Source organism: Sus scrofa, chromosome 12 (assembly GCF_000003025.6).
Source record: "Sus scrofa isolate TJ Tabasco breed Duroc chromosome 12, Sscrofa11.1, whole genome shotgun sequence".
Lineage (NCBI taxonomy): Eukaryota > Metazoa > Chordata > Mammalia > Artiodactyla > Suidae > Sus > Sus scrofa.
In genome coordinates, this window is record NC_010454.4 from 47,141,500 (window position 1) to 47,154,763 (window position 13,264).

The 13,264-nt window shown below is 45.6% G+C and overlaps 1 protein-coding gene across 3 annotated transcripts in view; it reads left to right on the forward strand.

Moving 5' to 3' along the window:
• The window catches only part of VPS53 (VPS53, GARP complex subunit), a 149,421-nt gene continuing 136,406 nt past the window's right edge, over positions 250 to 13,264 (forward strand). For 2 of the 3 annotated variants that reach the window (XM_021067533.1, XM_021067534.1), the window contains exons 1-2: positions 2,346 to 2,428; positions 4,391 to 4,471. Coding sequence is in view for 1 of the 3 variants with exons in the window: in XM_003131813.4 (XP_003131861.1) it covers positions 2,208 to 2,294; positions 4,391 to 4,471 (168 nt within the window). In the remaining 2 variants the exon portion in view is untranslated. Of the gene's footprint in view, positions 2,295 to 2,345; positions 2,429 to 4,390; positions 4,472 to 13,264 lie in introns of those variants that run through there. The other variant, XM_003131813.4, reaches the window with a different exon arrangement.

Genomic DNA, 13,264 nt, shown 5'->3' on the forward strand with positions numbered 1-13,264 from the left:
ACTATCAGGACAGAAATCTGGTCAGTGGCTGCCAGGGGATGGGGTGGGGCATGAGAGAATTGGGGGGATGGTGAAACTGTCCTAGGACTTGATGGTGATGGTGATTAAATGACTATATGCATTTATTACAACTCAGATGTTATAAGCTAAATGGGTGAATTTTACTGTATATATTTCTTACCATAAAAAATTTTTAAAAAATCCAAGATAGATAATTATCTTTTCTTTTTTATTTTTATTTATTTATTATTTATTTATTTGTCTTTTGTCTTTTTAGGGCCGCATCTGCAGCATATGGAGGTTCCCAGGCTAGGGGTCAAATCGGAGCTGTTGCTGCCAGCCTATGTCAGAGCCACAGCAATGCCAGATCCGAGCCGTGTCTGTGACCTACACCACAGCTCACGGCAACACTGGATCCTTAATCCACTGAGTGAGGCCAGGGATCAAACCCACAACCTCATGGTTCCTAGTCGGATTGGTTTCTGCTGCGCCATGACAGGAACTTCTCTTTTCTTTTTTAAAAAAGGCATTTATATTTCTTTTTCTTTTTCAAAAAGGCATTTACATTTCTTTTTCTTTTTTCTTTTTGGTCTTTTTAGGGCCATACCCATGGCATATGGAGGTTCCCAGGCTATGGGTCGAATCGGAGCTGTAGCTGCCAGCCTACGCCAGAGCCACAGCAACAGCAGATCCTAGCCACGTCTGCAACCTACACCACAACTCACAGCAACACTGGATCCTCAACCCACTGAGCAAGGCCAGGGATTAAACCTTTGTCCTCATGGATACTAGTCAGGCTCATTAACCACTGAGCCTTGACGAGAAATCCAAAAGGTATTCATATTTCTGATTACAAGAGTGCTACGAGCTCGTAGACATTTGGGGAAAATATGCAAAAAATATGTTCCATCACATGCAGAAAAGTTGTAGTTCCTTGCTGTCATTTTTCTAGGCATAAAACACACACACACACACACACACACACACACGCAAACTGCGACCATGCCATACATTTTGGCTTCCTGAAATATATTATGCACATGTTTCCACATAGTTAAATATTTTTAAAACTGTGATTTTGAGTCAATACTATTCTATTATATAACCAATTTGTACTTTTAAGACTTCCTTTATTGTTAGAAATTATATTGCTTCCATCTTTTCTTCACTACAGTTTTGATTTTAAAAAAAGCAGCAGCAGCAGCAGCTCATTGGGGCCAAAGAGTTTCATAATGTTTAACTGGTAAAACAGCTCCTTCTTTGGCTGCAAATATCTCATTGTTTTAAGTGTCTAGAAGAAAAGTTGGTTCCACAGGGTGACCTGACCTCTTTTTTTTCTTGTGGCGCATAAGGGCTAGACACCCTCATATTACATGTGTTACTAGCTTAAATTTGCAGAGCACTTTTAGTATTTAATTCCTGCCCCATACTTGCAAGGCAAACAAGGCCAAAATCACACAGCTCATCAGACTTCGACTCCACATACTGAATCTCAAAGTCATTATTTTCGCAGCTGTGGGGCACTGCCTAATCATCTGGCTCTTTCCCGGCACCCCCCACTCCGCCCCCGCAGGAAGTTGCAGGCACCTCCAGAAAGCTTCCCCGGAGGCTTGGAACACGGGGAACTTAACTCTGTCAAGTGGCGCTGTCCCAGCCTACAAACTGTCCTTGGCAACATCGCCACTTACCAGCTGGGGTCATTTCTCCCCCGATGGCTGGGGGAACCCCTACTGCCCCTGAGCAAAGGGGCCCTGGGAGCAGAAGGATCGCCGGCTCCGAGGCCCGTGAGGGTTGCTGTCGTTCGATGGCGACGCAGCGGGGGGATCACCCTCCCTGGGGTGTCCTGCCGAGCTAGCCGGGCCCTCTCAGCTCCAGGGCATGAATGAGGGGCGCGCCTTCGGTGAGGTGTAGAGGGTCCCCACTAGCTTAAAGAGAGCTGAGCGCAAGCGGGGGCCGCCGGGCTGACTACAAGGATGCCCCGGGAGGTGACAGCAATGCCTCCTCCCGGCGACCAGAGGTCAGTCCTCCGCTATCCCAGAGTGCCCCGCACTCCGGAAGTGCCTGGCTTCCCGGAAGTGCCCGGCTGGCTGACAGAGTTCAGCCTCTCCCGGGCGCTGCCGGCGGAAGGTTGCCGCTCCGAGGCTTGAGTGGCCTCTGAGGTCCGGCTGCAGGTTGGGGTGGGCGTTGGGAGGGAGCAGGGCGGCGGGATGATGGAGGAGGAGGAACTGGAATTCGTGGAGGAGCTGGAAGCCGTGCTGCAGCTCACCCCAGACGTGCAGCTCGCCATCGAGCAGGTGAGCGTTCCGCCCCCTGAGGGGAGGAGAGTGCGGAGGCCGGGGCCGCTCTGGGGGTGGGACCTGGGGTGCAACGCTGAGAGTGCGGTTTTTGGACCGGGACGCGGGAGCCAGGCTCCGAAGGGAAAGGAAAGGTCTGTGGGAGGTGGTCATGGGAAGCGGTTTCTGAATTTACAGAAGGGAGGGAGTCTTTTCTAGGCCCTGCTTGTCTTTGGAGAGTGGGGCGTTCTGGTGGATTTGGGTAAAGGAGCTGTGCTTCTTGAAAGGATGCACCTAGAAGAAGGGACCTCAAGGGTAGCAGCTTTGGGGGGGGGATTATTGTAGGGCTTTTTAAAAATTCATCAGGCTGTTGTCTCACTGTTCCAGATTCTCCATCTAGCCCCATGTGAGTGATTCAGAATTGAGGGGAGCGAGTAATTTCTATTTCTGAAGCATATTGCAAAGGAGAAAGAAAATACTAAAAAAAAAAATAAAAAATAAAAAAAACAACCCTTTTACCATACTGAAATGGTTGAGAACTTCTGCTGTTGACTATTTTGGGTTAGCTTGCAGAATATTCCCAGGAGACCTTTCTTCCCTGCAGGGACGCTTTAGTTGACTAGATTATGTTTTCAAGTTTATTGAGTTTTTAAGAAGGATGATATTAGAAATCATCCTGATCCCTTTATCGCTCCTGTTAAGGGGAGAAGAATCTCCCTTAAAGGAGTTGGTGCAGGAGATTTAAGAAAAGGAGGGTTGTGCCGCATTTAATGACCACTGGAGAGTTTTTCCAAGGTAAAAGATTACTACTTCCATTACTAATAGTTTTAGTGAGCATTAATATTTGCTTTTGGTCTGCTGCTGAACTGTGTAATTTGTTTATATTGTCCTACTTATAGATTTTTGGATGTATGTTTTTCTTGGGGTGATTGGATTACTCATCTAAAGCACATTTGGCGCATCCTGAGGATGCCGAGCCACGGGCAAAGGCTTTGGTATTCAAGCCGCATTGCTCCCCACCCACCACCATCTGCCAGAAAGAGACAAACCTTTCATTTGCTTTCCACCTTTTTGGACCTAGGCTCCAATAAAAGAAACAAATAATGCAGTTAGTTATTGTTTGACAAGGGTTTTATTTTATCTTATTTATTTTTATTTACTTATTTTTTTTTTTGCTTTTTTAGGGCTGCACCCACAGGCATATGGAGGTTCCCAGGCTTGGGGTCAAATCCAAGCGGTGTCTGCAACCTACACCACAGCTCACAGCAACACCAGATCCTTAACCCACTGCTCGAGGCCAGGGATCGAACCTGTGTCCTCACAGATGCTAGATAGATTCATTTCCACTGCACCACGATGGGAACTATTATCTTAATTATTTATTTATTGGCTGCACCTGTGACATGTGGAAGTTCCCAGGCTGAGGATCAAACCCACACCCCTTCAGTGACAATACCAGGTCCTTAAACCACTGTGCTTTAGTGGGAACTCCGGCAAGGGTTTTAGAAGAGCACATTTTTTTCTTATTGAGTTCTAGCATAGGTTTCTCCGATAAGCAGAATTTGCTTCCCAGAATAACTATCTTCAGCTGGTGCAATCCAGTACCCAGGGTTCACTGGACTGCTTTTCTAATCCAACTTGTTATGTGTTCCTCAAATTGCAGCTGTTTGCAGGGAGTTAGCTCTGTTTCTCGAAAGGCTGAGTTCTTTCTTCTGTCAAAGGGATGGACAGTCCCTGAATGCCAGCACTCCATTTCCTGACACTGTCTGAAGCATAAAAATCACTTTGGGAGTTTCCACTGTGGCACAGTGGGTTAAGGATCTGGTGTTGTCACTAAAAGGTTCTGGTTGCTCCTGTGGCACAGATTCAGTCCCTGGCCCAGGAAATTCCACATACCTCAGGCACAGCCAAAAAATAAATAAATAAATAAAATAAAGAGGTGGGTGAAAAGAAAAGATTTAGTTTCCTAGATATTTTATTGAGCATGTGTTGTGTGTTAAGCCTTATAAAGTGGAAAAAGATATGGTTTTCAAAAAACTTACCAACCAACAGGGAGGAAAGAAATAATCTGTAAAGCAAGACATAAAGATGACAGTGGTTTTTCGTTCTTTTTTAAGGTATTTCCAAGCCAGGATCCTCTAGATCGAGCAGATTTCAATGCTGTGGAGTATATCAACACCCTGTTCCCAACGGAGCAAGTAAGTGTAGAGTTTCTTTCCCACAATGGCGTCTGACTGACCCTGAGTATTAATGATTAGATTATGTATTATCCTACATAATCTAAGGGACCTCAATAAACAAGTGAGAATTAAATTCAAATCAGACTTGTTTGTAACTAGCTTGGGGAGGGTAGCTAATACCAAATACTGTCGTTGTGTTAGTGTCGAATTCTTTGTATAGTGAGCATATTGTTAGAAGTTGTAGGAGTTCCTGCTGTGGCACCAGGATGCAGGTTTGCTCCCTCAGCTGACTCAGTGGGTTACAGGATCTGGCATTGCCCCAGCTGCAGTGTAGGTCAAAACTTCAGCTTGGATCTGTTCCCTGGCCCAGGAACCCCTTGTGCTGCAGGCGGCCAAAAAAGAAAGAAATTGTACTCTTAGGTTGAAAGAGTCCCACCCCCCACCTTTCATATTTTCTGTAGTAAATCTGGAATTGGAATAGATTCTTAAAGATTTTTTTAAGTAAAGATAATTACAGAAGTTTCAAAATATAAGAAATAACATTTCAAACACAATTCACATTTCATACAATATTAGGTTGGATGGCTTTAAATTTCCCACATTTACCATTTTATTTTATTTTTTTATTTTTTTGTCTTGTTGTTGTTGTTTTTGTTGTTGGTATTTCTTGGGCCGCTCCTGCGGCATATGGAGGTTCCCAGGCTAGGGGTCGAATCGGAGCTGTAGCCACCGGCCTACGCCAGAGCCACAGCAACGCGGGATCCGAGCCGCGTCTGCAACCTACACCACAGCTCACAGCAACGCCGGATCGTCAATCCACTGAGCAAGGGCAGGGACCGAACCCGCAACCTCATGGTTCCTAGTCGGATTCGTTAACTCCCTACCATTTTACATATATATATTTTGTTTGTTTTGTTCTGTTGTTTTAGGGCTGCACTTGCGGCATATGGAGAGTCCCAGGGTAGGGGTCGAATTGGAGTTGCAGTTGCTAGCCTACACTACAGCCACAGCAACATGTGATCCAAGCCACCTCTGCCACCTACACCACAGCTCATGGCAACGCCAGATCCTTAACCCACTGAGTGAGGCCAGGGATCGAACCTGCATCCTCATGGATACTAGTCAGATTTGTTTCCACTGAGCCATGATGGGAACTCCATTTTTTTTTTTTTTTTTTTTTTTGTCTTTGTTGTTGTTGTTGTTATTGTTGCTATTTCTTGGGCCGCTCCCGCGGCATATGGAGGTTCCCAGGCTAGGGGTTGAATCGGAGCTGTAGCCTCCGGCCTATGCCAGAGCCACAGCAATGTGGGATCCGAGCCGCGTCTGCAACCTACACCACAGCTCACGGCAACACCGGATCGTTAACCCACTGAGCAAGGGCAGGGACCGAACCCGCAACCTCATGGTTCCTAGTCGGATTCGTTAACCACTGCGCCACGACAGGAACTCCGGGAACTCCATATTTTTTAATCAGTATGTACCTACACTGTTTCTTTTCTTTTTTTCTTTTTGGGCACACTTGCAGTATGTGGAAGTTCCCAGGCCAGGGATTGAACGTGTGCTGCAGTTGCAACCTGTGTCACAGTTTTGGCAGTGCCAGAATCTTAACCCACGGTGCCACAGGGGAACTTCCGGAAAGGATTTTTTAAATGTAATAGGGGAAAATGAGAGTGAGGTAGGCCAGATAAACTTGGAGGTGGAAAGCTCCCTTTACTCCTGTTTCAAGATGTCACTTTCATACTTTGTGTTTTGTTTTGTTTTTCTGGGTGATTTGCCTCTACAGATGGATTTTTTTTTCCCTTACAAAATTGGTTTTTGGGTGTTTAGGTGAGAAGTAGACCAGGATCAGAAGCAGCAGAATTGGGAGAAGGTCAGCTAGAGGTCTGCTTGGTGTTTCATTTATTAATTCAGGGAAAGTTCAGGGCACCGGGCCAGGCAGTAGGAATACAGAGACGAATGAGACCCGGTCTGTGCTCCTGAAGGGTACGGGCACACCTTATTTTATTGCAGGTCACTTTGTCGTTCTGGACAGACACTGCCTTTTTTAAAATAAATTTACCGGTTTTTATAAATTGATATTTTTTATATATTTGGCAGCTGATGGTTAGCTTTTTTCCAGCAATAAAGTATTTTTGTTTATTTATTTTTGATTTAACTTTATTTTAATGGTCATGTCAAGAATCTGCTATTTACTTGGGTACTGAGTGGAGTGATTATTTCAATTTTATTTTATTTTATTTATTTATTTTTTTCCCCGCTGTACAGCATGGGGATCGAGTTGCTGTTATATGTATATATTTTTTTCCCCACCCTTTGTTCTGTTACAATGTGAGTATCTAGACATAGTGCTCAATGCTACTCAGCAGAATCTCCTTGTAAAGCTATTCCAAGTTGTATCTGATAACCCCAAGCAATGAAATGTTTTTAAGTTAAGGTATGGATATTGTTTTTTGAGACATAATGCTATCATGGCATGCTTAACAGACCACAGTATCGTAAATAGCACTGTAATTTTTTTAACATCAGTTTTATATTCCCTTGGAAACCAAAAAATTTTACATACAGGTGGCTTTATTGCGACCCTCACTTCTTTGTGGTGACTTGGAACTGAACCCACTGTGTGTCTGAAGTCTGTACATGATCAAACGCAGGGGTAGCGGGGTGGGGGACAGTGGCGAGTGCCCTCCAAGAGGTGTGTCATGGTTCAGTGAGCAACAAAGCAACAGTTCTTGCCAGGAAAAATCAAAACCTCAGAGAGGAGGCAGCCCTGCCGCTAAGTCTTAAAGGAATCATTCATTCATTTAGTCGAACTCAGCAGTTATTCAATAAGTGTCCACCGAGTGCCAGGCACTTTCAGAAACGAGAGGAATGGTGAACGTGACGGGGGAGTTCCTGGTCTCATGGAGTCTGGTGTGCGGAAGAAAACAACTGGCCGGTAAACACGAAGGGAGTTCCCGTTATGGCTCAGTGGTTAATGAACTAGGAACCACGAGGATGCGGGTTCGATTCCCAGCCCTGCTCAGTGGGTTAAGGATCTGGTGTTGCTGTGAGCTGTGGTGTAGGTCACAGACTTGGCTTGGATCGCGTGTTACTGTGGCTGTGGTGCAGGCCAGCAGCTGCAGCTCCGATTCAACCCCCAGCCTGGAAACTTCCATATGCTGCGGGTGCAGCCCTAAAAAAAGAAAAAAAAAACCCCTGCAAAACCCCCCACATAAATACGAAGTTACCAGGTTTGGTTGATGCTCCAGTGAAAAGCAAGTGAAGTGATCGAGAGTGACAGCACTGGGGGGTTCCCTTAGCTGGCAGGCAGGGAATGGCTCCCCTTTAAGCTAAGGCCTGCTGCCCGTGAAAGGGGCAGGTTGGTGGCAGGCTGGCAGAGCGCTGTTCCAGGCAGATTGAGCCACTCGGTAAATCTTCCAGGCCGACAGGGGAAAGAAGGTCTTTCTACACACAGGGCCAGTGCTCGGAGATGGGAAACAGAGAGTGCACGGAGTGTAGCCTCCCAGGGGATGAGGCAGGAGGGCTGGCAGCGCAAGGGTCCAGAAGCAACTAGGTCCTCTAGGCTTGGGGTCTCCTCGGTTTTTTGGAGATCACGTGCCTCTCAGGGAAATATTTGCCATAGACCTAATTGGCACTAGACTAAATTAAATTTTTTCCCCTTTATTTTGGTTTAGTTTTTTGTCACTGGGCTAAATGTTAAGCCCATATCCCCCCCAAATATTATGTACACGGCCTATTACCGATCTGAAATACCCTAGGTTTTAGTAGTGTTTGCTGTGTAATTAAAGAGTACAGGCAGATGTTCTCATATTTTCTCCTGACGCCCTGAGGGATGCACACACCTTCCTCTGGAGGCGGCTGCTCCTGGTGGTGAGTGTTCATGGAAGGAGCGACAGGGTAGTGACCGATCAGGTTCATGTTGCTGAAATCCCGTGTGGCAACAGTGTGGGGGACGGCAGCTCTGGAGGCAGGAAGACCAGTCAGGAGACACCCCCCCCCACCATAGGTCCCTTAAGCGGGATGATGAGAGCCCAAGTGAAGACTGGGACGGAAAGAACGAGATCCGAGAGCTCTTTAGGAAACGGAGGTCGTGGAGTGTAGAGTCTACATCCCTTCTGGCCCCAAAGTTCCCTCACCTGGGCTTCCCTTGTGGCGCAGGAGGTTGAGGATCTGGTGTTGTCATTGCAGCAGCTTGGGTCACCGCTGTGGTGTGGGTTTGATCCCTGGTCCTGGGACTGCCACATGCCACATGTGCAGTCAATAAATAAAATAGAATAAAATTCCCTCATTTACTCAACAAAAACACCCCCTCTTCCTAGCTCTGTAAGAATTTGGGACTGGGGAGTTCTCATGGCTCAAGACTCAGTGAGTTAAGAACCTGACTGCTATCCATGCAGGTGCGGTTCGGTCCCTGGCCTCGCTCAGTGGGTTAAGGATCTCATGTTGCTGGAAGTTGTGGTATAAGTTGCAGACGTGATTCCAATCCTGAGTTTCTGTGGCTGTGATGTAGGCCGGCAGCTGCAGCTCTGATTCACCCCCTAGCTTGGGAACCTCCATATGTCACAGGTGTGGCCCTAAAAAGCAAAAAAAAAAAGTTTGGGGCCGGAGGGGTGAACAAGACAGGTACCAACTTAGATCTTCTGGTCCACCTTCAGGGTTACTAATCACACCATCAGCAGGTTATAAGCAAATGACTATGGCCTTACAGTGATTTGCATAATTACTATTTTATGTTCTCCGAAGAGTCCTAACTGCTACACCTCTTAGAAATTGTTAACATGAGTTCCCATCGTGGCACAGCGGGAACGACTCCAACTAAGAACTCGGAGGTTTCGGGTTCAATCCCTGGCCTTGCTCAGTGCGTTCAGGATCTGGCGTTGCCGTGAGCTGCGGTGTAGGTTGCAGATGCGGCTTGGATCCCGCACTGCTGTGGCTCTGGTGTAGGCCAGCAGCTGTAGCTCTGATTAGACCCCTGGCCCGGGAACCTCCATGTGCCATGAGTGCGGCTCTAAAAAAGCCAAAAAAAAAAAAAAAAAAAACATTTATTGGGGGCTTCCTGCCCACCAGGCACCACCCTTAACAATGAGAAATTCTTCCCTCTGCCAGCATACTATTTTTTTTTTTTTTTTAAATGAGAGTAACAGGGCACAGAGAGATACAGAATAGTCAAACGCAGTAGCATCACCAGAGAGGAAGCATGCTAAATACTCTGAACGCAAACACACAGGGCCTTATTAGTCTGAGGGATCTGAAGGGCTTCCCGGAAGTGGCATCTCAGTTCCGCGTTATAGGCCAAAGGAAGGGTTTTGAACTTTGATTTCTAGCCTGGCAGACTGTGGGTGGGTGTCGGCATCTTTACCCTCAATAGGGAATAAGGAGGAAGAGCCAGTTTTAGTGGCGAGTAGAGGAGTCGGGTGTAAAGGCAAGCTCAGTTTTGAACAGATTCGGGCCATCCAGGTCCGAGGTGTGTGTAGTCGGATATTTGAGTCTGGAGCTCTTGGTCTCCATCATTATTACTATTTTGGTGTATCTCCTTCCAGACTTTTTCTGATGGACATGCTAATTTTTTTAATAAAGTTGCAGAAAATGGTGTCATACTGAGTGATTGTCTTTTTTGAGATTTCACAGATAGCCTGTGGAGCTCATCATTTGCTCTGAAAGGAGAATTCTAGGAATTAGCTGGAGATAGAAATTTGGAACCAACTAGGAGAAAGATAGCAGTTTTAGCCACAGAAATATTTCATCTCCCTCAGCCTGTCAAGACCCCTGACTCACCAGAACAAATTGTTAGATTTGGAGTTCCTGCTGTGGTGCAGTGGGTTAAGGATCAAGTTACGACAGCTGTGGCGCAGGTCGGCAGCTGCAGCTTAGATTCAATCCCTGGCCCAGGAACTTCCATATGCCGTGGGTGTTGCCAAAAAAATTTTGTTAGATTTGAAAATTACATACATAGGGAACCACCAGGTTGTCCCTTCTTCCTGACATGTTTTTGTGCGATGTGTGTGTGTGTGTGTGCGCGATTTTGTTTTTAAAGGTAGAGTAAGACATTTGTCGTTCCACAGATTCTGTTACATATCTTGTCTAATTATGTCCCCATGTTCGCAGTAATGTAGAGTGAAGTTTCTCAGGTAATTCAGAAAGTTTATGACACAGGGGTACCTTTATTTCCCCACCCCCAGATTTACACTTAGCAATTCACTTTCCATGGACCTTAAAGAAAAGGTAGTAGAAAGTGGTGCCATGATTTTATAATTTCTTTCAACTATTGCTAGATCTTGGGCAAAACCCTCTCTACACCTCGTGGACCTGCAGTAAATGCTTGTGAATACGAGTTTAGAGTATCTAACGTCGATGTGAGTGTATGAAGAATCAGTGTAATGACGCACTCTAAGAAGAGTGTGTCTTTGTTTCTAGGGACTGGCACCTGCTTGCCTCTCCAGGGCTACCTTAAAGCAGGAGTGTGAACTAGGACAGATCGTGGGTGTTTCTAACTCACCGGGTGCAGGTGGAAAGTTTCCCCTTAGGTGGTTTTGAGGAGTAGCCAGATTTGGTAATGATCTAGAAAACTTTTTTAGTCTCCTGGTGGAAGACTGAAGGTAATCACTTGTCATGTTTTCATTAGAGGTCTGATTAGGGGACTCTAGATGACATTTATTAAAAATTAATATAAAATTAATATAATTAGGAACTTTGAAGAAAGCGTTATATAGAGCTGTTTACAAAGAATTTTTAGTGGCTCCCAAAATGCTTGTTAAGTGAAAAAAATAAGATGCCAAATGGCTCATCTTTTGGTTTAATTTTTTGTAAAGCCCTGCTTTTGCGTAGAAGGAGGCAGTAAACCAAAATGCTAATGGTGCTTATACTCTGGCATAAGGGTGATTTTATGTATTTTGTGTTAGCAGCAAGAATTGCCATTAGATGGTGGAAATCCTCTGAAATTGGATTGTGATGATCATTGCACAGCTATAAATGTAATAAATTCATTGAGTAATTAAAAAAGAATTGCCATTAGAATCAGGAAATACTTTTCGATCATTAAAACATTTGAAGGTGATAAAATTAAAACTGTTCAGCCACATCGCAACTAAACTAGATGAGTGATTCTCCAAGAGGAGATGTTATCGCCTACTCCCAGGCGAGCCAGTCTGGATTCCTGTGGGGTGTTTTCCCACCTCCAGGAGAGGCCCTCAACCCCAGAGAGCACCCCTGCCATAGCGAGGTCTGAACCAATAGCGGCAAGTGCGACACAGCCCTCGGGTGTGTTGGGGTGCAGAAAAAGTAGATCAAGAACCTTGTGTATTAGAGGTAGCATGATAGAGCAGCAGAGAGCAGAGACCCAGGAGGCAGACAGATCCCCAGCCAGATCCTGCTGTGTTGCATTTCCTATCCCTGACCTTGGACGAAGCATCTGTTCCTTCAGAGCCTGTTCTTTGCATTCTTTACACTGAAGAGGTTGAAGAGGATTCAGGGAAATAATTTCATTACAAAGTCTAGAAGAGTATATTGCATAGCCCACCCGCATTCAGTGTTAGCATCCTTTCTCTTTTGCTTCCCCAGTAGAAGATCTGAAAGATAAAGGGAAAGTCCTCCTCCACGGGTCCACCTGACATGCAAGCTAGCATTATAACCTTAGGAGATTTCTTTCTGGTCTTTTACTAGCTGTATTCATGGGATACTTGATATTTTTAAATGCCCCCCCCCCCCTTTTTTGCTTTTTAGGACTGCATCCAGGGCATATGGAGGTTACTAGGCCAGGGGGTGAATTGGAGCTACAGCTGCTGGCCCACACCACAGCCATAGCAACTCGGGATTGGAGCCACATCTGTGACCCGTACCGCAGCTCACAGCAGTGCCAGATCCTTAACCCAGTGAGCGAGGCCAGGGATCGAACCCGCGTCCTCCTGGAACCCAGTTGGGTTCGTTAACAGCTGAGCCACGAAGGGAACTCCAGTTTTTCCCTTGTTAGCATGTTATCTTAGCATCTTCATTGGTGGCACAAAGTTCATTGAATAAATGCAGCCTGACTTATTTAACTTTTCTATTGATGGCCATTTAGGTCATTCCCAGGTTTTGTTCTTTGAAATGCAATTGGATGTCTGAAGGCATAAATATTTTGAATGCTTCTTAGAAAAATCCTTATGGCTTAAGCTAGACCTTCATGTCTAAGAAGTATTAAATTTAAGAAATGAAGAGATACCACTGTGGTGCAATGAGATCCTCGGCGCCTCTGGAACGCTGGGATGCAGCAGGTTCAGTCCTGGCTCGGAACAGCAGGTTAAGGATCTGGCATTGCTGCAGCTGTGGCTCGGATTTGATCCCTGGCCTGGGAACTCCGAATGCCATGAGGTAGCCAATAAAGGGGGAAAAAAGAGAGAAATAAATGGTTGCTCTACCACCGAAAATCAGTAGATGTGGAATGACCTCCAAGTTAAATTGTTAAGTGAAAAAAGCCTGGGGCAGGACAGTCTGCCTTAGGTGCGGAAGGGCCTGGGGTTGTGGATGTGCTTTTCATACCCAGACCATCTCCGGAAGCTGCCCCAGAAGCTGCCTCAGCGCCTTGCCTCTGGGGAGGAGATGTGGGGGTGGCGGGGGGCAGGACAGAGAGAGAGAGGAAGCCTTGTTTTTCACTGTTTACCTTCTGCTGTTTGAATTTGTGGTCACGTACATATTTTACCAATTTTAAATAGATTGCAATTTAAAATTTTTGATGTAATATCCCATTTTTAGAGAAGTTGCAAGAATAGCACAGAGAATTCATGGCTCCTCTTCTCCCAATTTTAATATTAAAAAGATTTTTTTAATACCAAAAAT